Below are 22369 nucleotides of genomic sequence, written 5' to 3' on the forward strand. Positions count from 1 at the left end.
CACAACTGAGGGACTGAACTGATATGGATATGAGCAAGACCTGCTGTCCTTACAGAACAGGGCAGCTACTACATGTCTGAGAGACCCTATTAGACTGCAGAGGTGGAGGGTGAGGCTTAATTTGTGATTCATTGTTGTTATTGTTGTTGTTACTGATTATATTCCTGCCTTTGGCTGTGGGCCCTTGAGAACAACTACTTAGTATCTATTTTGTGTCAGAGAATGTCCTAGTTGCTGAGGATCCAGAGATGAATAAGACACAGTTGCAACCTACTAATAAATGATGTCTCACCTTCTAAGATAAAAAGGCATGATAGAAGTCCTGTGGAATTTGACTTCCTCTGACCTGAGGATGGAGTCTTTAGACAGCTCATTAAGACACTAGGCTGTGAGCTTCCTTGATAGGTATATGTTTATTAGTCACCCATCTTAGGGTCATGGCATTGTGAATACTTAGTATGAGTTTGTGAGTTGATTTGAGTCCAGGGAGCGGCATTTGGTCTGGGTGCCAGGTGTATGTTCCAGTGATGTAAGACTAGGGATCTGCCATCTTTTGGGTAAGGGTGGGGCTATGATGAGTTTATGTGGGTAAAATGCTTTGAAGATGAACTTTCTGCCTGTTTGTCTACTCATAGCCTTGCTATTAAAAGTGTCAACATCACCACCTGTTTCTAGGTCAGCAATCTTCTTGTCCTTAAACTGAGTAGTGGGGAGGAGGAGAAGTCAGAATCAGTCATACTCCATCCTTTGGGAAGGAGGGGCTACACTGACTAAGATGCGCTCTAATGCCAGTGAAGTTTGGTCTCAAGACCAAGAGAATAGAGTTGGGAGCTAAGGAATGATTATTTAAAATATTGAGGCTTTGTGTCTGAGAAAAAAAATAACACCAACAACAAAATGAAGGGGCTCTTTCCTTGTGGATAGTGCATAGTAACTTCCTTCTTAAGAGGACAGAAACGAGGTAAAAAGAGTAACTTTACAGTGGAGAAACCTGACACACTAGGTCAGCCAGGTGACTGAGGTCAATATCAGCATATCAACACAGCATTGTTGATATTATGTGCTCTTGATATACATCATTTTCATCACATCAATGAAAATATTTTTCTCCTGGGATCTCTTCCCCTGTGGGCATGCTCAGTTGCTCAGTCATGTCAGACTCTTTGCCACCCCACAGACTGTAGCCAGCCAGGCTCCTTTGTCTATGGAATTTTCCAGGCAAGAATACTGGGGTAGGCTGCCCTTTCCTCCTCCAGGGGATATTCCTGACCTGGGGATTGAACCAGCATCTCCTGCATTCGGAGGCAGATTAGGATTCTTTACCACTGAGCCACCTGGGAAGCCCCAGGATCTCTCCCCAAACTCCAGTTTAATCATGAGAAAAACATCACAAATTCTAGCTGAGGGATATTCTAAAGTATACTTGACCAGTACTGTTCAAAACTTCCGAAGTCATCAAAAACAAGGAAAGTCTGAGAAACTTTCATAGTTAAGAGGAGCCTTAATGAAAACTAAATATAGTATCTAGGATGGGATCCTGGAACAGAATAGGGACATTAGGTAAAATCTAAGGAAATGTGAGTAACCAAGATTTTAGTTAATAATATATCAACATTGGTTCATTAATTGTAATAAATGTACTACACTAATGTAAGATGTTAATAAGGGGAAATTGGATGCCAGGTATATGGAAACTATCTGTACTATTTTCTCTGGTGTTTTTTTTTTTTTTTACGTCTATTAAAAAATGGAGGGGGTGGTATCCAGAATATAACTATGCCTTGAAAAAAATTTTTTTTCTTATTTTAAAGTTCCTATTTATGGAGCATTTACCATATGCAGGTCATTGTGCTAAACTCTGTACATGGATGATTTCATTTAATTTTTATAATTGTTTATATATTAGGCATAATTAACCTCTTTTACAGACGCTGATGAAAAAGGAAGAGGTAATATAATATAAATGGTGGAGCCAGGATTGGAACCAGGGATGTTTCTGATCCCAGAATTCTAAGTGTGTGGAACTCATTTTCATAGGACAGGCCTTCCACAGAGAAACGGGGCCTAAATTATGGGGATTGCAGACCATTTCCACATCTCACTCCACTCATGATTTTAAAAGAACCCCAGTTCTAAGATCTGCAGGGGGTCAAAGTTCAACCAAGTACCTCATTTTACAAATGGGTAAATGGAGGATAGCCACAGCATTTGTCCCAAATCACACAGAAAAGGGCCAAGAACCCAGGTTCAGTCTGTATGATTATTTCTCTTTTTATTTCCCACAACTTCCTCTTTGTAGTTAAGAAGGGAAGTAGAAACTGACCTATCTGCTTTCCCATTTCTCGGATGGGAAACTGCACTTCAACCCCCTAAGTTGGTAACACGCTGCTCTCCAAGGACACAATCGCATGAGGACTGGACCTGCAGAAATGTCAGGACGCTTGTTCCCACCGACAAAACCCGCATTGTCAGCACATCCTTGTCAAGCACCTACTGAGTGCTGGGAGGACAGACCGTGTGTCATGGAGGGGTGGGGAGGGGACGTTAGGCCTGCAGAGGATCAGGGCTCTTAGGAGGACAACTGCGGGAGGCCTGAGGATACAAGTAGGGGGAGGAGGGCGATGACAGCTCTAGGACAGAGGTCCCTTCCCGGGCGCGCCTTTGGAAACGTAGCGTCAAGCCGCACAACCGTCATTTTGGGGACAAGGGCATCCCCAGGGGCCACCCTCAAACCCCGGCCCCCACCGTCACCCCCCACTGCCGCTTGGCCCTTTAAGGGCGGGGGACGCGCGCCGGCGTCACAAAGCGCCGCCACCTGGCGGGGCGGCGGAGAGGAGGCGGGGAAGTGGGAGGAGGAGGAGGGGAAGGAGGGAGAGGAGGGCGGGGGGGTGGGGAGGAGGGAGAGGAGGGCAGGGGGGGGAGGAGGGCGAGAAGGGCGGGGGGGAGGAGGGCGAGAAGGGCGGGGGGAAGGGCGGGAGGAGGGCGAGGAGGGCGGGGGGAGGGAGAGGAGGGATAGGCGGGCGGGGCGCGCGCACGCGCGTCGCGTCGGGCCGCTTGCCGCCTAGAGCCGCTCTCCGCCAAGAGCCGCCCTCCCTCCCGACGCGCGCCCCTCCTCCCTCCCTTCTTCTTCTCAGCTTCGTCGCTCCCGCGGCGCGAGGCGCTCTCGCTCTTCTCCTCCTCCTCCTCCGCCGTCACCCCTCCCCCCGCGCAGCCGCCGCCGCCGCCGCCGCAGCCGCGAGACCCCCGCGTGTCGCGCTTCCCCCGCCCTTCGGCCCCGCGCGCCCTTCGGCCCCGGCGGCCCCCGAGGAGAACAAGAGAGCGAGCGAGCGCGGCGCTCCCGGGCCATCACGGCCCGGTCTCTTCACCGTCGCCGGCCTTTCGCCGCCTTCCTCCGCTTCCACCTCTTCTCCCCCCCCCGCGCCAACCAAGTTGAGGCCCCCTCCGGGGGGGGGAGGCCCGAGACCCGGAGCGAATTTCTTTAACTCTCTCCACCCCTCCCCCCACCCCGGCCCGAGTGTGAGGAGAAGGGCCCGGTCCGGCCCGCGTCGTGTGTGAGGAGGAACCGGGCCGGCCCACGGGCCGTGTGGGGCCTGGTCCGGGCCGCCGGGTGTGTGAAGACAGGGGCCCGGAGCGGCCCGGCAGAGGGCGAGCGGAGGGGAGGGGCCTGGTCCGGCCCGGCTGGTGCGTGAGGACTGGGGCCCCGGCCCGGCGCCGCCGCCGCCGCGATGGCCCAGCAGCAGATGACCAGTTCGCAGAAGGCCCTGATGCTCGAGCTGAAATCCCTGCAGGAGGAACCGGTGGAGGGCTTCCGGATCACCCTGGTGGATGAATCCGACCTCTACAACTGGGAGGTTGCCATCTTCGGACCCCCTAACACGCTCTACGAAGGCGGCTACTTCAAGGTACCCTCACCCCCTCTCAGGCTTCCCCCGGCGGAGGCCGCGGTTTTGGGCTGTTTTCCCGGCCGAGAGTGGGAGCGCGGGGGAGCGGAGGGGGCTCCTCACCTCGGCAGCCCCCTCCCCCCATCCGTGGAGGCAGGAAGGCCTCGCTTGCTCACCCGGTGCCTTTTCTTTGTCATGGGGGCGGGGGCGGGAGGCCAGCCTGCACCGGGAAATAGGAAAGCCTCTGTGGCTAGGGTAGTGGCTACCGGAGGAGGAGGGGGGAGGTCTTTGTTTTGTTTCCCCCGCCGAGGGTTTACGGAGAGAAAGGTGGTCTGTCCCCCCACGGCCTCCCATCAGAACCATCTCTGCGCCGGCTGGAACTACCCCAGAGGGCAGAGTGACCTGCACTTATGGGATTGGACCTTTTTTGGGGGTGGGGGTGGGGGTAGAAGGGTGGGGGAGGGGTATCGGGCTGTCATTCCAGAGGCTGCCTACTGACCTGACATTTTGGGGATTTGAGGGCTTCTTGCATATAGTGGTGGTTCCAACTTCGCATTCCAGTGGGTGGTAATGGAGAATAGGACCCTAGGGGTGGTAAACAAGGGCGCCTGCGTTTTCTTGCCATCAGCCACTTGAGGGAACTCGAATTTAGCCCTCTTTCTGTCCTCATTTTCTGTTTACTTCAGTGCTGTTTCAAAATGCCCTTTGTCCTCACCCTGCCACCAACTTTACTGCACTCACCCCTGCCTTCCCTGGCCTCCCGTGTAGAAATATCCACTGAGGGCGGAACATGTTATATAGGGAGATTGATAATTTCCCACTTCAGGGAGACAAAATTGAAACCTTTTGCTCAGATGGCTAACTGTAGCAAACGGGGAGGGGGGTGGTCTCACAGGTGAAGAGTAACATCTGCGGTGGGATGGTTTCACAAAGTAGGACCGCTCCTTAGCGACCGTAGATATACTTTCTATTGTTTTCCAGGATGTTAGAACAGTGGTTATTATCATTCCTGAATCCAGTAGTTTTTTCAGTTCCCAAATAGATAGTTGGAAATATTGAGGGTCTTTAGTTTTTGTTTTTATTTAACCATTTTTTAAGGGGAAAATCACAGATTGAAGGTCGACGTTTTAAATGGTGGGGGACAGGAGGAAATGAGTGCTTAGGAATTCTTTTAAGTTAATTTTTTTTAATTTCCAGAATTAAGTAAAATAGGTCTGTGAGTCAGTCTTAGTTTGTTTTGAAGGGAGGGGCTATCTTGGCATAAGTTTTAAATGAGTATCTTAGTCATGCAATTACGTGTATTTTTAAGGACTGCCCAATTACTTTAGTTTCTACTCTTCTAAAGGTAGAAGCCTCAGTTTCAGGCTTGAGATTGGGTCTATTTTGTAGAAAACGTGAAGGATTGATTGGGGAATGTTTACTATTCATGTCTGTGATAGTCACTTAATGCCTGTTTAAAAGCATGCGTTTAGTATTTAGAGTACTGTATATACCAACCATACACTGTACTCTTCAGAGGAAAATACTTGCAAAATCTACTGGCTAACTTTAGTGAAATGAAGTTTAATTTCTAAAAAGTATTATTATTTGGGACAATCACTTGTCAGGATAAATGTTTACTAGCTAGAATTATCTTACTCCTGTGCAGTGCATTAAAAACAAACAACAAACAAAGGAAATAATGGGTTTAAAATGGTAATAATTTTGCTTAGGTAATTGAGAATGGAGTGTGGTGAACCCTCTCAGTTTGGCATAGGTAATATGGAAGGAGGATTTTTTGAAGCATGCACTGATTTAAATTAACTGCTTTTTAAATTCAGTCTTATTTAAAAAGAATCTCGTTTTGTTGTATGTTTTAGATATAGTTTTTTTAACTTTTGTGACGTAAAAATATGAAAATTCTTAAACAGATTTAGTGTTTTAGTCTTACGTGAGAATTTTGTTCAATTTTGTTCTCTTCTGCTTTTTTTTTTTTTTTCTTTATTAAATGGCTTTTTATTCCAAAGTCCTTCATTGGAAAAGGCAAATTTATGGTCGTGAGCAGTTAACACTGGTGACAGGTTTAAAACTATTGTTTTTTATTTCACTGCTTTTGTGAAACAAGGCTTTTAGTGTGTCCACTACAGCTGCAGTTAAAAGTTGGCACAGATCTTTCTGTACTATTATTCTCCCTGATCAAATGGTGGTTCTTGAACATTTAATATAATTTATTTTCAAGTGAAACTATTTTCTTTATGGTGTGTTATAGTTTCCAAAGGCAGTGGGCTTCCAGTCATTTTATATTTTTCATAATTTAACTCCTTTACCTTTTACATATTAATATACTTCTAACTGATCTTATTCACCATGAAATAGTTGACCCTAGTCTGTTTTAACTGTGGCATCTGTTGTAGTAGAGACTTGTGAAACCTGTATTTCAAAATTTGTTTTTTCAACTTATTTTTAAAATATCTTGAATCTGTATGATTCTTAGCTTGGGTTGGGGATCGAGAGGAATATAGATGTATGGTGGGCAAAAGTAGTTTCTTGTGTCTGATTTTCTACATGTTATAAACTCTTCTTTGGCCTCATTATCTTTTTTGTCCAGTTTCTTTAATTTAAAAATTTTTTTTTTTTTAATATAATATTTGTTTTTATTTATTTCTTTGACCATGCTAGGTCTTAGTTGCAGCATGTGGGATCTACTTCCCTGACCAGAGATCCAACCCCTGGGCCCCTGCTTTGGGAGCATGGAGCCTTAGCCACTGGACCACCAGGGAAATCCCCTAAAATTTTTTTATTTTTATTTTATTTTTTTGGCTGCCCTGAGTGGCATGTAGGATCTTAGTTCTCCCACCAGGGATCAAACCCTGGTAACCCTGCTTTGGAATCCAGGAGCTTTAACCGCTGGACCTCCAGGGGAGTCCTTTGTCCAGTTTCTTGATCTCATTGATTCACAGGGTGAATTTCTTTGCTGCTTCAAATTTTCTCTCTTGGGTCAGTCATTGTAGAACACAAAGTAGGAGATGACTTAGAATACCCAGAACACTTCTGATCTTAATTTTGCTAATGTGGAGCGAGTTGGAATTCTATTCTGTTACTGGAAGAGGAACTTGTTGATCACGTGAGCAGTAGTAATGACTTTTAACAAGTTTACCCCTATTCTTTTTGAAACAATTATTTTTTCAAATAACTGGTAATGATCATAACTTAGTGTGGCTGCTTTTGTATAGAACCTCCTTGTAACTCCTGCATTATTTATGTAAATACAAGATAGCAATGAGTCTGGAGATCAGAAAGAGTGACTCTTTCATGATAGGCATAACATTTAAGTGTTACAGAATCTTTAAAGTATTGCAGATTTTGTAGTTTTGATTTTATTCAGTAATGTATGGGAATGAAATACAGGTGTGTTCCATTTTTGGATAACTCCCAGCAGATAAAATTTAGGAAGTATTTGTTACATTTTCAGAGTTTTCCTTAATAGGATATGCTTTATCAAATGTAACGCTTCATTTTATATTAAAGAAACTCTTCAATAGTAATTGTTTAAGATAAAGGACATACATTATTTTCATTTGTTCTGGAATCTGTTCTTCCGGTACCACCCCTCCCTGCCCCATAAAAACTATTTTATGACTCTGAAATTTTTCATATATAGTTGAAACAATTTTTCTAAGTAGCTTTGTCTTTTTGGTGTAGGGATCCTTTTGAGAACTTTATAAATTTTCTTCAGAAGACAGTGAGAACACGAACTAGCTTGTATGTAGGAGGGTTAACTGAATCCTTGTTTTAAGGGATTTGGATCATCAGCCTTAAAAACAAAATTAAACTCCTTTAACGTTGTAAAAAAAAATGCTGCTTTTTTAAAAAAAATTTATGAAAAATCTTTCAGTCAGTTAAAATTTTCTTAGTTTAAAATTCTTTCTCAGTCAGTTTAAGAACACCTCTTATGACTCTTAGCTGTACCCTTTTCTGGAAGCTGAACTTGTCTTGAGTGCTGGGTGAAGTAAGGGAACATTTTAAGTGGAAACATGGATAATGTACATTGATTTGGGACACTGAGTGCAATTTTAGTCCCCAGCCTGCATCCCTGGCAAATGCAGCATTCCAGTATTTCATAGATTATACTTTTACCATATTAAGTTGATTCCAAGATGCATATTTTTCTAGTTTCACATCTCAAATTTGGAATGAGTCCAGGACTTCTTAGAATTGCCATCAGCTAGGTGGCACTTGTGACCTAGCTATGAGAGACCCTTGCATTGAAATCATCTGATAAAATTTTTTTAAATGCCAGCATCAGTGTCTTAAATTTGATCAATAAGAATTATTTCTTTTTGAATAAAGGATTTGTTTCCTTAGTACTTTTTTGCTGCATGTTGATTCCTCTTTTTCAGAGATTTGTGTTAGTAAACAATAATTATTGAACACACACCAAAGGCAAAGCACTATAGGAAGTGTCACTACTTTTCAGATAGTAAGGAAAAGTATTAGGACATTGATAACCTTAGAACTTTTATGAATAATCCTCATAAAAGTCTTTGTGCAGAAATGTGAGGGATAGGTGTTACTGACAGAATTGTAATGGTAATTAAAATCAAAGTTTTAAGGCCAATTAGTGCATTGGTCAACATAACCACAGTCTGTCATGATTAAATATTCTGCTCCATTTTTAAAACTTCGTGGTCCTAGGCTAAGTAAGGTTCCAAAAGAATCTGTCTGTTGGAGACAGGTGAAATAAAAGAGGTTATCTAGGAAATTGGCCCACCTCCGCTAATATAGTTTGGGAAAATAACAGTTATAAATTCAGGATTAAGACAACAGAACTCCTATCTTGCTGAAAGGTCATATTTAAACATTTTAATTCTTTCATGTTCCTGAAATTCTTTTGGATGTTTCGTCATATACAGCTACGTCATATACAGCTATCTGAATAAGACTAAGCTGAACCTCTTTGAAAGTGTTTTGTCAGCACAGAATTAATTCATTTCAGCTTGGTTCAGTGAGAAATTATTATTGAGTTTATGCTTAAGTATCTTTAAACGAATTGATTCTGAAATTTTGGGATGATAAATACTTAACTGAAGAGAAAATTTTAGTTTGGATTGCTAAGGTTTGATTTTACATAAATTTTCCTCCATATAAGAATTGAAATATTCAGGGGAAAAAAAAGAATTGGAATATTCAGATTTGGGGATATGTATTTAACATAGAAAGTGAATATCCACTTTAAGCACCTTTAGTTGATTTGTTTTAATAACAAATTAAATATGTTTTTGTTACAACACAGTAAATTACTGTTGTAAACTTGTTGGCAGGGTAATTTAAAATATGCAAAACTCTGTCATGTCTAATTGCAGATACATGCTACTATCCTTATTACAGTAATGTAGATGTTAGTAGCTAACGTGTATTGAGTACTTACTATGTGCCATGTACTTTATATAGATTATTTCATACAATTCTCCTGTGAGGTGTGCTGCTATTACTCTCATGTATATAGAGAAACAATCACAGAGCTTATTTAACTTGCTCTGCGGGGTCCTCAGCTAGGAAGTTGTAATATCAAGATGGATTTTCAGACTGCTTGGTTCTAAAGCCTGTGTATTCTCTTGGTGAGATCTTTTATCATTTTGGATGATGTTTGAAGGTACAGAAATGGAGCTTTAAGAAAATAAAATTTATGGACGGGACTTCCCTAGTGGTCCAGTGGTTCAGACTCTACTTTGTCTGCAGAAGGTTGCGGATTTGATCCCAGGTTGGGGATCTAAGATTCCACATGTTGCATGGTGTAGTCAAAAACGTAAATAAATAAACTTTGGGAACATTTGAAAAGGAACTTTTTAAATTGTAAACTTTTTAAATTGTACAAGTTTAAAGGTCACAAGGGTAATTTGTTCCTTCAAATTTCAGGGAGATTATTGCAACTTCTGCTTATAAGTCTTAAATTGACTGAAGAATTGGATTTTGATGTTGTTCTTGGACCACTTGGATTAGAGAGTGACAAGTCATATTACAGAAGGATTTCTTTTTTTTAGTTAGCAAATTGACTCCTTTGATAGCAACTTTTTCATTATGGGAAGAGTGGGATGGTACTAGAGTTCAGAAATATAAATCTTAAAAAGCTACTTTTGGGATTAGAGATGATGGTAAACATCTTTGAAGTCATACTGGATCATAGAGGAAGTTAAATTTATTAGTACAGTGTTGCATTATGCTTTAAAATAATGTCAGTACTTTTCCAAGTATATTTAAACGTCATAAGAAACTTGAGCAGTGTAAAGTTGAGATTTTATTGTTTTTTCAGTTGAGTTTTAACTGGTATTCCTTATCTCTATTACAGCATCTTTTTTTTTTTTTAAATTATTGATATAAATAATTTGAATGAAGATTACACTGAGTGAAAAAGTCAATCTCAAAGGTTACATGGTCCCACTTGTTTAACATTCTTAAAATGTCAAAAGTATAAAGATTAAAACAAACCATTGAGTGTGGGGCGGGGAGTGGGGGAAGGGAGGAGGGGTTAGAGATGTTTGGGTTATGGGAACAAGGTGGATGTGACTATGAAGGAGGAGCATGAGATCTTTGTGGATGGAATAGTTCTATATCTTAATTGTGTTGGTAGTTACACAGATCTACACAGGCCATAAAATGATGCAGAACTGCACTCATATATTGTACCAGTGTCAAATTCCTAGTTCTAATATGGGACATTAATTATGTAAGACGCAACCATTGGGGGAAATTTAGTGAAAAATAGATTTCTGTGTACTATCTTTGCAAATATATGTTGTGAATCTGTAAGTATTCCAAAATAAGATGTTAAAAAATTAATCATCAGAGGAAGCCATATATTCATGCATTTTGTAGCATCTTGAGATCATTGCCATAGTTTCAGTCTATGTGTATTTGGATTTTCAGATTTCACAAACAAAGTGAAGGTGAAGTCCCTCAGTCCTGTCCGACTCTTTGAGACCCCGTGGACTGTAGCCAACCAGTCTCCTCCGTCCAGGGGATTCTCCAGGCCAGAATACTGGAGTGGGTTGCCATTTCCTTCTCCAGAGGATCTTCTTGATCTGGGGATCGAACCTGGGTCTCCTGCATTGTAGGCAGACGCTTTACCGTCTAAGCCACCAGGGAAGTCAGATTTCACAGTTATTTAGTTATCTGCTTTGCTGTATTTGCTGCACGGACAGCTGATGCTTAGTTTGAGGGATAAATCCCTTGAAATAATTTGGATTATGTGACTTACTTAGTAGCATACATAGTAATTCAGATTGTAAACATTGAATGTTTATTATCTCATTGAAAATAACCATTTATAAGATAATATTGGCAAAGTCACAAAAAGTTGGACAATATTTAGTGATTCTTTATAGAAGAGTAATTTAAAGCTTAGAATACAGATTTTTAAGTTTACTGGAAATCATACTTCATACTATATATGGCGAAACAAAAAAATGTCATTATTCAAAAAAATATCCTTCATATGATTTGAAACTTTTGAAATTGTTGGTAGAGGCACAGGTAAAATTTCTGTAATACTTCATATTCATATTTGATTTTTTAAAAAATTTATTTAGTTTTGACTGTGCTGGCTCTTCATAGCTATGTGGGCTTTTCTCTAGTTGTGGTGCACAAACTTCTCACTGTGGTGGTGTCTCTTGTTGAGCACATGCTCTAGGGCGCTCTGTCTAAAGGATTTGTGGCACATAGGCCCAGTAGTTGTGGATTCCAGACCCTAGAGCATAACACTCAGCAGTTGTGGTACACAGGCTTAGTTGCCCTGTGGCATGCAGGATCTTCCTGGATTGGCTATCGACCCCATGTCCTGCATTGGCATGCAGATTTTTTTACTACTGAGCAACGAGGGAAGCCGCACATTTGTTTTTGACTAAAATATAGTATTACTCAGATTATTTTCCTCCTTTACCAAGTTGAATCTGAATCACCTTTGGATATTAAAAATAAGGTCCACAAGAAGCAAAGGTTTGCCGCTAATAAGGACATTAAGAAGTTGTACAATGGATTCTGAGGGCAGTTCTCAAAGAAGAGTTTTGAACAGTGGCAGTCTAGCACTGTTGGAGTGGTATATAGCCAACCTTCTGAGGTGTTTGCTTTGAAGGGGACAAAGCTCATTTGAGTTCTGTGGTAGTTGAGTTTAAAACAAACAAAAACCTTATTACTTAAGGCTCATCTTGGTCTTGTCACATAACTGCTCTTTCTCCCATTGGCTAAATAGGGAAAGGAACAATATAAGCTAATCCTTGTGGAAAACTTCCACAACTTCCCTAAAATTAAAAAAAAGAAGGGAAAAAACACCAACAAGGTCCTACTGGATAATATAGGGAACCATTGAATGTACTGTAATAAGCCATAATGGAAAAGAATATGAAAAAGAATATGCATATAACTGAGTCACTTTGCTGTACAGCAGAAATTAACACAACATTGTAAATCAACTGTACTTCAATAAAACTTAAAGGGAAAAAATATATAGTAACTGTCCTCAGGGTTTTTACCCTGAGTTCTTTTGCTTTGTTAATCATGTTTCAACATTTACTCTAAGAATGAAGGAAAAATAGCTAGACAAAAAAAGAGACGTCTTAAACTGAAGATATGGAAATTCTGTTGAATTTAGATTGTATCTAAGGAATCTTATGTTAAAAGGGTTTTAAGGGGAGTGCACTTCTGAGTTTGGATTTGATGAATTACTATGTTTTTTATATAACCATTTTTTAAAAGTTTTTTTTTTAATTGATAAATTGTTGAATAAGTAATGTACAGAGAGTTTCCTTAAATAAAAATGATGTAAAACTGAAAGTGTAAGTGGTAAAACTGAAAAAGTTACTTGAGGTCATGTATTATACTAAGAAAATAAGATATTTTTAGCTTAAATTTTTTTTTTCCCTATTGTGTCCAAACCTAGTAGTGTGAGAGTCTGTCTAAATTCTTAGATTATGGGCTTCTTAAGAAATGACTAGATCTTACTTCAGTCTGAAATTCCTTAGCATTTGGCATAGGACTTAAAAGAGTAATACTTAATCTTTTGGCAGAGGTCACATCTTTTATGAATGACCCCCTGCCCAGTTCTCTGGGCAGTTTCAAGAAATAACTGATACCTGAGTTTCTTCATAGATCTTAGGTGATTAGTCCCTTGTCTTGAATATAGTGGTAAGACTAGTGGCTCAGTATTTGGACTGCTTAGTTCCTCTAGTTGTGCTTTCCCTTTTTGGAGAACTTTGATTTTATTTGGATTTTTCCATCAATGACCTTTTTCTGTAGTTGCTGGGTTGCCTCAGTTAAATCTAATTTTCTTAGTGACTGAGGTTAGCTAAAAATTAATTAAGATTGAAACCTTGGTTATAGTAATATAGGAAATTAGGATCTTTGTAAAGGGCTCCTCTTATAATTTTAAGTATTAGAAAACTTACTTGAGAGAGGTTAAGAATTTTGGAGCAGTGATAACGAGAGGCACTGGGAAAACCGGCTAGAAATAGCAACTTTGACTTTTGTAGTCCCATGAAGATAAAGATTGCTTAACTTCATTTGGAAATCTACTGAATAAAGCAAAATAATTAAATCAAGTTGTTTTAGCCTTTTAAAGAATATCTGAAGACATAAGATATTTTATTATTTTTTTGAATCATTAAAAAAATTTTATTTATTATTATTTTCTAAATTTGGCTGCACTGGGTCTTTGTTGCTTTGCATGGGCTTTCTGTAATGGCAGTGTGATCGGGGACTACTCTTCCTTGTGGTGCTTGGGCTTCTCATTGCGGTGGCTTCTCTTGTGGAGCTCAGGCTCTAGGCACTCGGGCTTCATTAGTTGCAGCACACGGGCTCGGTAGCTGTGGCACATGGGCTTAGTTGCCCCATGGCATGTGGAATTTTCCCAGACCAGGGATTGAACCCACGTCCCCTGTATTGGCAGGCAGATAGATTCTCCACCAGGGAAGAATCTAGTCGCCACCAGGGAAGTTCGACATAAGATCTTTTAAAAGCAGACTAGAAGGGCATTTTAGAAGTGCAGAATTTTTTATACAGTGGAAGATTTTTAAATATTGATTGTAAATGTTATGAATATTTTAAATGTCCTTGATACATTAAAGGAATCAGAATAATTAGAAAAGTACATTTTTATAGCTGTTCTTTGAAAATACGCTGCATGTGTGCAATTTGTTAAAGAATAATTTTGATGGCTTTTAGCCAAATGTGTTTATGTTCTTCTTTCTCCTGTATCTGTACCTATATAGTTCAGTTCAGTCACTCAGTCACGTCTGACTCTGTGACCCCATGGACTGCAGCACGCCAGGCTTCCCTGTCTCTCACCAACTCCTGGAGCTTGCTCAAACTCATGTCCATCAAGTCAGTGATGCCATCCAACCATCTCATCCTCTGTCGTCCTCTTCTCCTCCTGCTTTCAATATATAGTCTAAATATAAAATTAACACATCTTGATCATTCTGTTTACATAAACACTTTAAAATAATTAATTTTTAACAAGGTGGAGTAGGGAAGGAGCTTTTGTTGTTCAGTTGCCAAGCTGTGTCCGACTCTTTGCAACCTCGTGAGCTGCAGCACGCCAGGCCTCCTGTCCCTCACGATCTCCTGGAGTTTGCCCAAATTCAGGTTAAATTTCTGTGTTGTGTCAGTTGTAACAAACTCTCCTTGGTTATTGTTCCAGCTACCAAATATGTTCTAAAGATTTTTACGTCTATATTTTCTAATTAGCCCTCTCTTGAGTTTTTGCATATTAACACATTTCCACCAGTATGTCCTTTTACACTGAACACTAAGCTGAACTCTACCTTTTTCCTTAATCCTCTTCTATGTTCACTTTCCTGTATATTGAACATTGTCTACCTAGTTGCACAAGCCTACATGCTAGAAATCAGGTCAGATGGTCTCTGCTCCCTCTTTCCGTATATTCAATTATTTTTAGTATCTCATATCTCAGGTTTTAGCCTCTAATCTTTATTTCTGCTCCCACCATATGAGTTCCCATTCAGTTGTCACTCCCCTGGACTGTGACAGTAGCCTCTCTACTCTGTTTTGTGCCCCTTTAATCTGTAATGCCATCAGAGTAACCTGTCTAAAGCTCTAATCTGACCTGTCCCCACCAAGAAAAAAAAAGAAAGTTAGCAGTCCGTCTTCCATAAAATTAAATAAAAATTCCTTGTATGGCATGTAAGACTCTTCATGATCTGGTTGTTCCTTACTTTTCTGTGTTTTTTGTTCTTGTCCCATAGGTGGTCTTTGATAGTGCCATTTCTTAAGCTGTTACCTGTCTTTTTCATTTCTTCTCATGCCCTCTTTAGTCCTTGAACTCTAATTTATATCTTTAAGACCCAATTCACTTGTGAATGACCTCTTAGGTTCTCTCCCGTTAATTCCTACTCTTTCCAATTAGATTATTTTAAAGTAAATTCCAGACATGTCCTTTCACCCCTAATTACTGGAGTCCCTAAAAGATAAGGAATCTTTTTTAAAAAATATTGTTCTTATACTTACTGAATAATAATTCCTTAATATTATCTGATATCCAGTGTTCATATTCTCCCAGTTGTGTCATAGATACACTTGTAAGTTCATTTGAATCAAGATCCCCAGTTGCTTTTGGTGATGTGCCTCTTAAGACTGTAATTGATTTCTCTTCTTCCTTTAAAAAAAAAACAACTTTATTGAGATATTACATATACAATACAATTTATCCATTTAAATGTACAAAACCATTACCACAGTTTTAGAACATTTTCACTCCAAAATTAAACCCCATACCCATCAGTAGTCACTTCCCATTTCTCCCACACTCTAGGCAACTTGTCTGCTTCCTGGGACTATAAATTTGCCTCTTCTGTAAATGTGTAGATTTGTATTTCATATAAATGTAATCATTTAATATATGGCCTTTCACTTAGCATGTTGTTTTCAAAGTTCATATATGTTGTGGCATGTATCAATAGTTCATTCTTTTTCATTATTAAATAATCTTCCATTTAATGGACCTTTTATTTATCTATTCATCAGTTGAGCATTTGGGTTGTTTTCCACTATTTGGCAATTATAAACAATGCTGATATGAACATTTGTGTACAAGTTTCACTGTGGACATATGTTTTCATTTCTCTTGAGTACTTACCTAGGAATAGAATTACTAGGTCATCTGATAACTCTGCGTGTAACTATTTGAGGAACTGCTAGACTGTTTTCCAAAATACATTCCCAATAGTAGAAAGAGGGTTCTAGTTTCTCTATATCTGCACGAACACTTGTTCTCTCTCCAAAAATTATTTGTTGGCAATTGAATATATTTAACTGCTGAACTCCTGTCTTCAGTTTTAAGACTTTGAAATTGGACTGATTATATTTTATTCCAAACTAAAGATACTTTTATAGTACTAAAAGTAAAGGAAAGTTATTATGTTTCTAACTCTGGAGGTCACCATACATTTGTTATAAAGTAATTATGGTAAGCTCTGGCCCCAAATCTAGTTGTTGTTTAGTTGCTAAGTCCTGTTGGACTCTTTGTGACCATGTGAACTGCAGCAGGCCAGGCTTCTGTGTCCTTCACTATCTCCTGGAGTTTGCTCAAACTCACGACTGTAGATTCATCATACCATCCGAACAACTAATCCTCTGTTGCCCGCTTCTCCTGCTCTCAGTCTTAGCATCAGGGTCTTTTCCAATGAATCAGCTCTTGGCATCAGGTGGCCAAAGTATTGGAGCTTCAGCTTGAGCATCAGTCCTTCCAATGGATATTCAGGATTGATTTCCTTTAGGATTGACTGATTTCATCTCCTGCTGTCCAAGGGACTTTCAAGAGTCTTCTCTAGCACCAAATCTAGTTAGCTACCTAATTTTTCCACATTATTTCTTAACCCAGTTTAATTCATAAACCACCTCATGTAGGACCTTGTCATATCTCAGCTTCAACATGGAGCCACTTAAATTTAGTATAGTAGGTTTGCTGGGGGAAAATACTAAGTTCATGATGGATTAATTTATCATGTGGGTGTTATATAGGAATATATATTTCCTAACATTAAAAGATGTAATATGTTCGAGTTAGTCATTCAGTTGTATCTGACTCTTTGTGACCTCAGGGACTGTAGCACACCAGGTTCCTCTGTCCATGGGATTTTCCTGGTAAGGATACTGGACTGGGTTGCCATTGCCTTCTCCAGGGGATCTTCCCAACCCAGGAATCGAACCAGGCTCTTCTGCATTGCAGGCGGATTGTTTACCAGCTGAACTATCAGGGAAGCCCAAAAGATGTAATGAGGGATATTATTAAGGTTGTTGATTTAATAACTTTTCTTAAAATCAGTCTAGATAAACAATTCAAGCAGTAAGAAAGTCTTGCCCCTGAAAATCACTCAATTGTTTGAATGTAATCCTCCAGAAATATTCCATTTACCTACAGGCACATCTAAGCATTTTAAAACTATGAGTGTAGTTAGACTACAAGTATTTTTCTGCATCTTTTTAAAAAAACTTTATCTTGGAGATCTTTCCATTATTAATATTTATGAATTATGTTATAATTTGTAACTGCTGTACAATATTCCAGTTGTTAAGGAAGTACTTTTTTTATTCCCCTATTGATGAAAAATCAATTATTTTCAGCTTTTTACTCTGATAAGTGAAGCTGAATGGGGCAGTTTTTCATACGTCTACTTTTTTGAGTGCATTTGCTGAATTAAAGTGTTTGTGTATTTAAATTTTACTAGATAGTCAAATTACCCTTCAAAAATATTAATTTATATTCTGTAGTATAACATAGGGATTGTCAAATATGAAGTTTACAGTCATGATAAATCGGTCTTTATGATGGTTGTTTCTTTTAATCATGAATGAAATCTAACTTACTTTCACATCACTGGCCATTTGTAATATTTATGCAAGTTATCTATATTTGTCCTTTGCCTATTTTTCTTTTTTTAATAGATAAAAGCTGTTTGTATAAAGGAAGTTAGTCATTGGTTAGATGTATTGCATGTTGCAAATACCTGTGTGTCATTTATTAATAATGTAATTAAAATAACATATTTAGAATTCTGTCCAAAGTTAAACATGGAGTCAAGCATAGAGAAAATTGTGTTGTAACTGTTGTGACAGCAGAGAAGAATTTACAGTTTAAACTCTCTTAACTTGTCATGTGGGTTATTCATACATTATGAACAAGCTCGATACTGATAATGTACAGGGTGATACAGAGGTGCTTGGATTTTTCTGTGTGAGTGGCAATAACCATTTTTTTAACTCAGTATTATCTCCAGTTATAAATCAACATGTGTTCACGGTAGAAAGTTTTTAAAGTTCTTTAAACTGTGAAGAAAAAAGTCACTTATAATGATGCTATCAAAAATACTTTAATATATATTTTTTCTGAAATACCATATTTCATCTAAAAAGTTGAATACTGTGTATTCATTTTTTTAAAAGCAACATGTTTTGACCATTTCCTCAGCTAGTTTTTATTTAACCTTTCCCCTTTTGTTGGACCAGGAGATTTGGTTTCTAAACAAGACTATGTTGAACACATTTTTATATCTATATTTGGGTTTTCCACATAAGTTTCCTAGTACTGGATATGTTGGGTCGAAAGTTCTGGGTGCCTACATGTTATATTTTGAACCTAGATAAAAGGCAACAGTAAAAATTGCCAGTTTTCTAGGGGGCAAAGAAACCATTTAAGAGGTAGCTATTATGGCTTTAGTTTTAAACAATTATGTATAGAAAAGTTAAAGGAACTAGAAGACTCAGTGTCCAATTTTAAGATGTTCTGTAAAGCTACACTTATCAAGACAGTGTGGTGTATTGACCAAAGGCACAGAATAGAGAGCCCAGAAATAGACTTCTTGGATATAGTCAAGTGGTTTTTTGACAGAGGTGCAAACATACTTCCATGGAGAAAGGATAGTCTTTTCAAATATATGATGTTGGAAAACTGGGTATCCATGGATGTATAGTGAGCCTCAACCCATCCAACATATCTTATACAAAAATTAACTCAAGATGGATCATAAACCTAAACGTAAAACATAAAGTAGTAAAACTCTTAGAAGAGAGCATTGGAAAGTCTTCTTGACCTTGGGTTGGCAAGGAGCTCTTGGATACGGTACCAAAAGCATGATCCATGAAAGAAGAAATTGATGAAGTGAAATTCATCAAAATTTAAAACTTTCCTGTGAAGGACACTATGAACTGGGAGAATATATTTACAAACCACGTATCTGAGAAAGGACTTAACCATAATTTATGAAGAGCTTTCAAAACTCAACATAGTGGGGGAGAAACCCTAAAGAACCAGCATCCCAATTTTAAAAATGGGTGAAAGATTTGAACAGATAGTTCAGAGATGTTTGGATGGCTTATAAGCACATAAAGATGTTCATCTTTAGTCATTATACCACAGTGAGGTACCATTTACATACCTTTTATTTATTTATTTTTTAATTGACAGCACTGGGTCTCTGGTGCTATGCAGGCTTTTCTCTAGTTGCGGCAAGTGGGGCCTCCTCTTCAGTTGCAGTACACAGGCTTCTCATTGTGGTGGCCCCTCTTATTGTGGAGCATGGGCTTCAGTAGTTGTGGTGCATGGAGTTACTTGCCTGAGGCACATAGGATCTTCCCAGATCAGGGATTAAACCTCTGTCTCCCACATTGGCAGATGATTCTTTACTACTGAGCCACCAGGGGAGCCATCAGTTGAGTTCAGTTGCTCAGTCGTGTCCGACTCTTTTGAGACCTCATAGACTGCAGCACGCCAGACTTCTCTATCCTTCACCAGCTGCTGGAGCTTGCTCAAACTCATGTCCATCGAGTCAGTGATGACCCTCTGTCGTCCTCTTCTCCTCCTGCCTTCAATCTTTCCCAGCATCAGGGTCTTTTCCAATGAGTCAGTTCTTTGCATCAGGTGGCCAAAGTATTGGAGCTTCAGCTTTAGCATCAGTCCTTCCCATGAATATTCAGGGTTGCTTTCCTTTAGGATTGATTGGTTGGATCTCCTTGCAGTCCAAGGGACTCTCAAGAGTCTTCTTCAACACCACAGTTCAAAAGCATCAATTCTTCAGCACTCAGCTTTCTTTTATAGTCCAGCTCACACATCCATACATGCCTACTGGAAAAACCATAGCTTTGCCTAGTTGGACCTTCGTCAACAGTCATGTCTCTGTTTTTTAATATGCTGTCTAGATTTGTCATACCTTTTCTTCCAAGGAGCAAGTGTCTTTTAATTTCATGGTTGCAATCACCATCTGCAGTAATTTTGGAGCCCCCCAAAATAAAGTCTGTCACTGTTGCCATTGTTTCCCCATCTATTTGCCGTGAAGTGATGGGACCGGATGCCATGATCTTGGTTTTCTTATTGTTGAGTTTTAAAGCCAACTTCTCTCTCCTCTTTCATTTTCATCAACAGGCTCTTTGCTTTCTGCCATAGGAGTGGTGTCATCTGCATATCTGAGGTTATTGATATTTCTCTCGGCAGTCTTGATTCCAGCTTGTGCTTGATCCAGACTGGCATTTCGCATGATGTACTCTGCATAGAAGTTAAATAAGCAAGGTGACAATATACAGCTTTGATGTACTCCTTTCCCAGTTTGGAACCAGTCTCTTGTTCCATATTCAGTTCTAACTGTTGCTTCTTGACCTGCATACAGATTTCTCAGAAGGCAGGTAAGGTGGTCTGGTATTACCATCTCTTGAAGAATTTTCCACAGTTGTGATCCACACAGTCAAAGGCTTTGGCCTTGTCAATAAAGCAGAAGTAGATGTTTTTTTTGAAACTCTCTTGTTTTTCAGTGATCCAACACTTGTTGGCAATTTGATCTCTGGGAATCATACATACCTTTTAGAATGGCTAAAATAATAGAAAATATTATACTGACACTACTGAGTATTGCTGAGGATGAGGATTAACTGAAACTCTGGTGAGAATGCAAACTCTGGGTAAATCTGTCAGTTTGTTACAAAGTATACAGTTAACATGGGTTTCATTCAACAAGCCCACTTCTAGGGATATGTCTTAGGGCAATATAAACTTACTCTTTACACTAAAATATGTGTATGTATGTTTGTAGCAGCACTATTCCTAATTACCCCAAACTGGAAACAACATAAGTGTCCTTCAGTGGGTAAATGGATAATGGATAAACTTATAAATCTATATTATGGAATACTATTTAGCAATTAAAAGGGATCAACTGTTGACATACCAGTAATACAGATAAGTATCAATGGCATAATAGCAGTTCCATAAAATTATATTCTAAATGGGCCTGTTTACATGATATTCTTAAAAAAAACAAAGCTATAGGCATAGAGAACAGATCATTGGTTACCAGGGTTTAGGGTTGGAGGTAAGAGGTTTAACTACAGAGAGGTAGACGGAATTCTTCGTGAATATTGGAAGTGTTTTGTATTCTGTTTATGGTGGTTTTTACAGGAATCTGTGTACATGCTAAAACTTATAATAGTGTGTGCTGAGAAAATGAATACTGCTAGATGTAATTTAAAATGTAAAAAAATTATAAATTTAATCATAATTTTATTTGCCTATTATACCTCAATAAGGCTGAAAAAATAAGATACAGTAAAAATTTTAAAGAAACAAAAGTACCTTTGTTTAAAAAGGATGCAAAAATTACTTTGTTACAAATAAGAGTGCCATATCTGAGTAGCTTATAAACAGCAGAAATATATTTCTCTCACTTCTGAAGCCTTGAACTCTGAGATCAGGTTGCCATCATGGTCAGGTTAGATTTACTGTATATGGTATAATAAGTATGGTAAGAAAAGGGCTAGAGAGCGCTCTGGGTTTCCTTATTTTAAGGGTGCTGATCCCATTCACGAGGATTCTGTGCTCAAAGACCTTGCTTCCTATATCATCACATTTGGGGTTAGGATTTCAACATCGGTTTTGTGGGCAACATAAACTCAGTCCATTGCAACCAACATTCAGTTTCGGCACAAAATACTGTAAATACAGTTTAGTTGTATCTTTAGGATAAATTCCTAAGAATAGATTTTATGGATCAAATATGTTCACATCTAAAGATATCTGTTACAAATTTAATATTCACAAAAATTAGTTTGATGCAAGTTGCTGAAGTGTATTTAGATTTTAATTTTCTTTTCTGAGTGATAGCCAATGCCTGAGCAGTATTGGTAGTGAATACTAACAACTTTCAGTTTAATAACCAGTTACATAGAAACTGGAGGAGGAAAACAAATAAAGGGAGGCAGATGATATTTCACCATAAGATTCCCCAAATTTAGTGCTTTCCATTAGAAGTCAGTATTTGAGAAGGTGGTGAATTTTTTGTCTCTGGGGGTAGTCAAATGCATATTGGATGACTCTGAAGGACAGTGTTCTAAGAGGATGTTAATTATCTGGATGAATGATTAAGCTGCTTTAGAATCATGTTAGAAACTTTTAGAAATAAAGATGCCTGTCTCTATTCTCACACTGTTTGGTAGAATCAGAATCTTTTATTTGGCTC

At 39.1% G+C, this 22369-nt stretch overlaps 1 protein-coding gene across 1 annotated transcript in view; it reads left to right on the forward strand.

Moving 5' to 3' along the window:
* The first annotated feature begins 3052 nt into the window (after positions 1-3052).
* The window catches only part of UBE2R2 (ubiquitin conjugating enzyme E2 R2), a 97450-nt gene continuing 78133 nt past the window's right edge, over positions 3053-22369 (forward strand). The window contains exon 1 of the mRNA XM_027550025.1: positions 3053-3902. Coding sequence (XP_027405826.1) covers positions 3726-3902 — 177 coding nt within the window. The 5' untranslated portion in view covers positions 3053-3725. The remainder of the gene's footprint in view (positions 3903-22369) is intronic.

The sequence above is a fragment of the Bos indicus x Bos taurus genome, chromosome 8 (genome assembly GCF_003369695.1).
Source record: "Bos indicus x Bos taurus breed Angus x Brahman F1 hybrid chromosome 8, Bos_hybrid_MaternalHap_v2.0, whole genome shotgun sequence".
Lineage (NCBI taxonomy): Eukaryota > Metazoa > Chordata > Mammalia > Artiodactyla > Bovidae > Bos > Bos indicus x Bos taurus.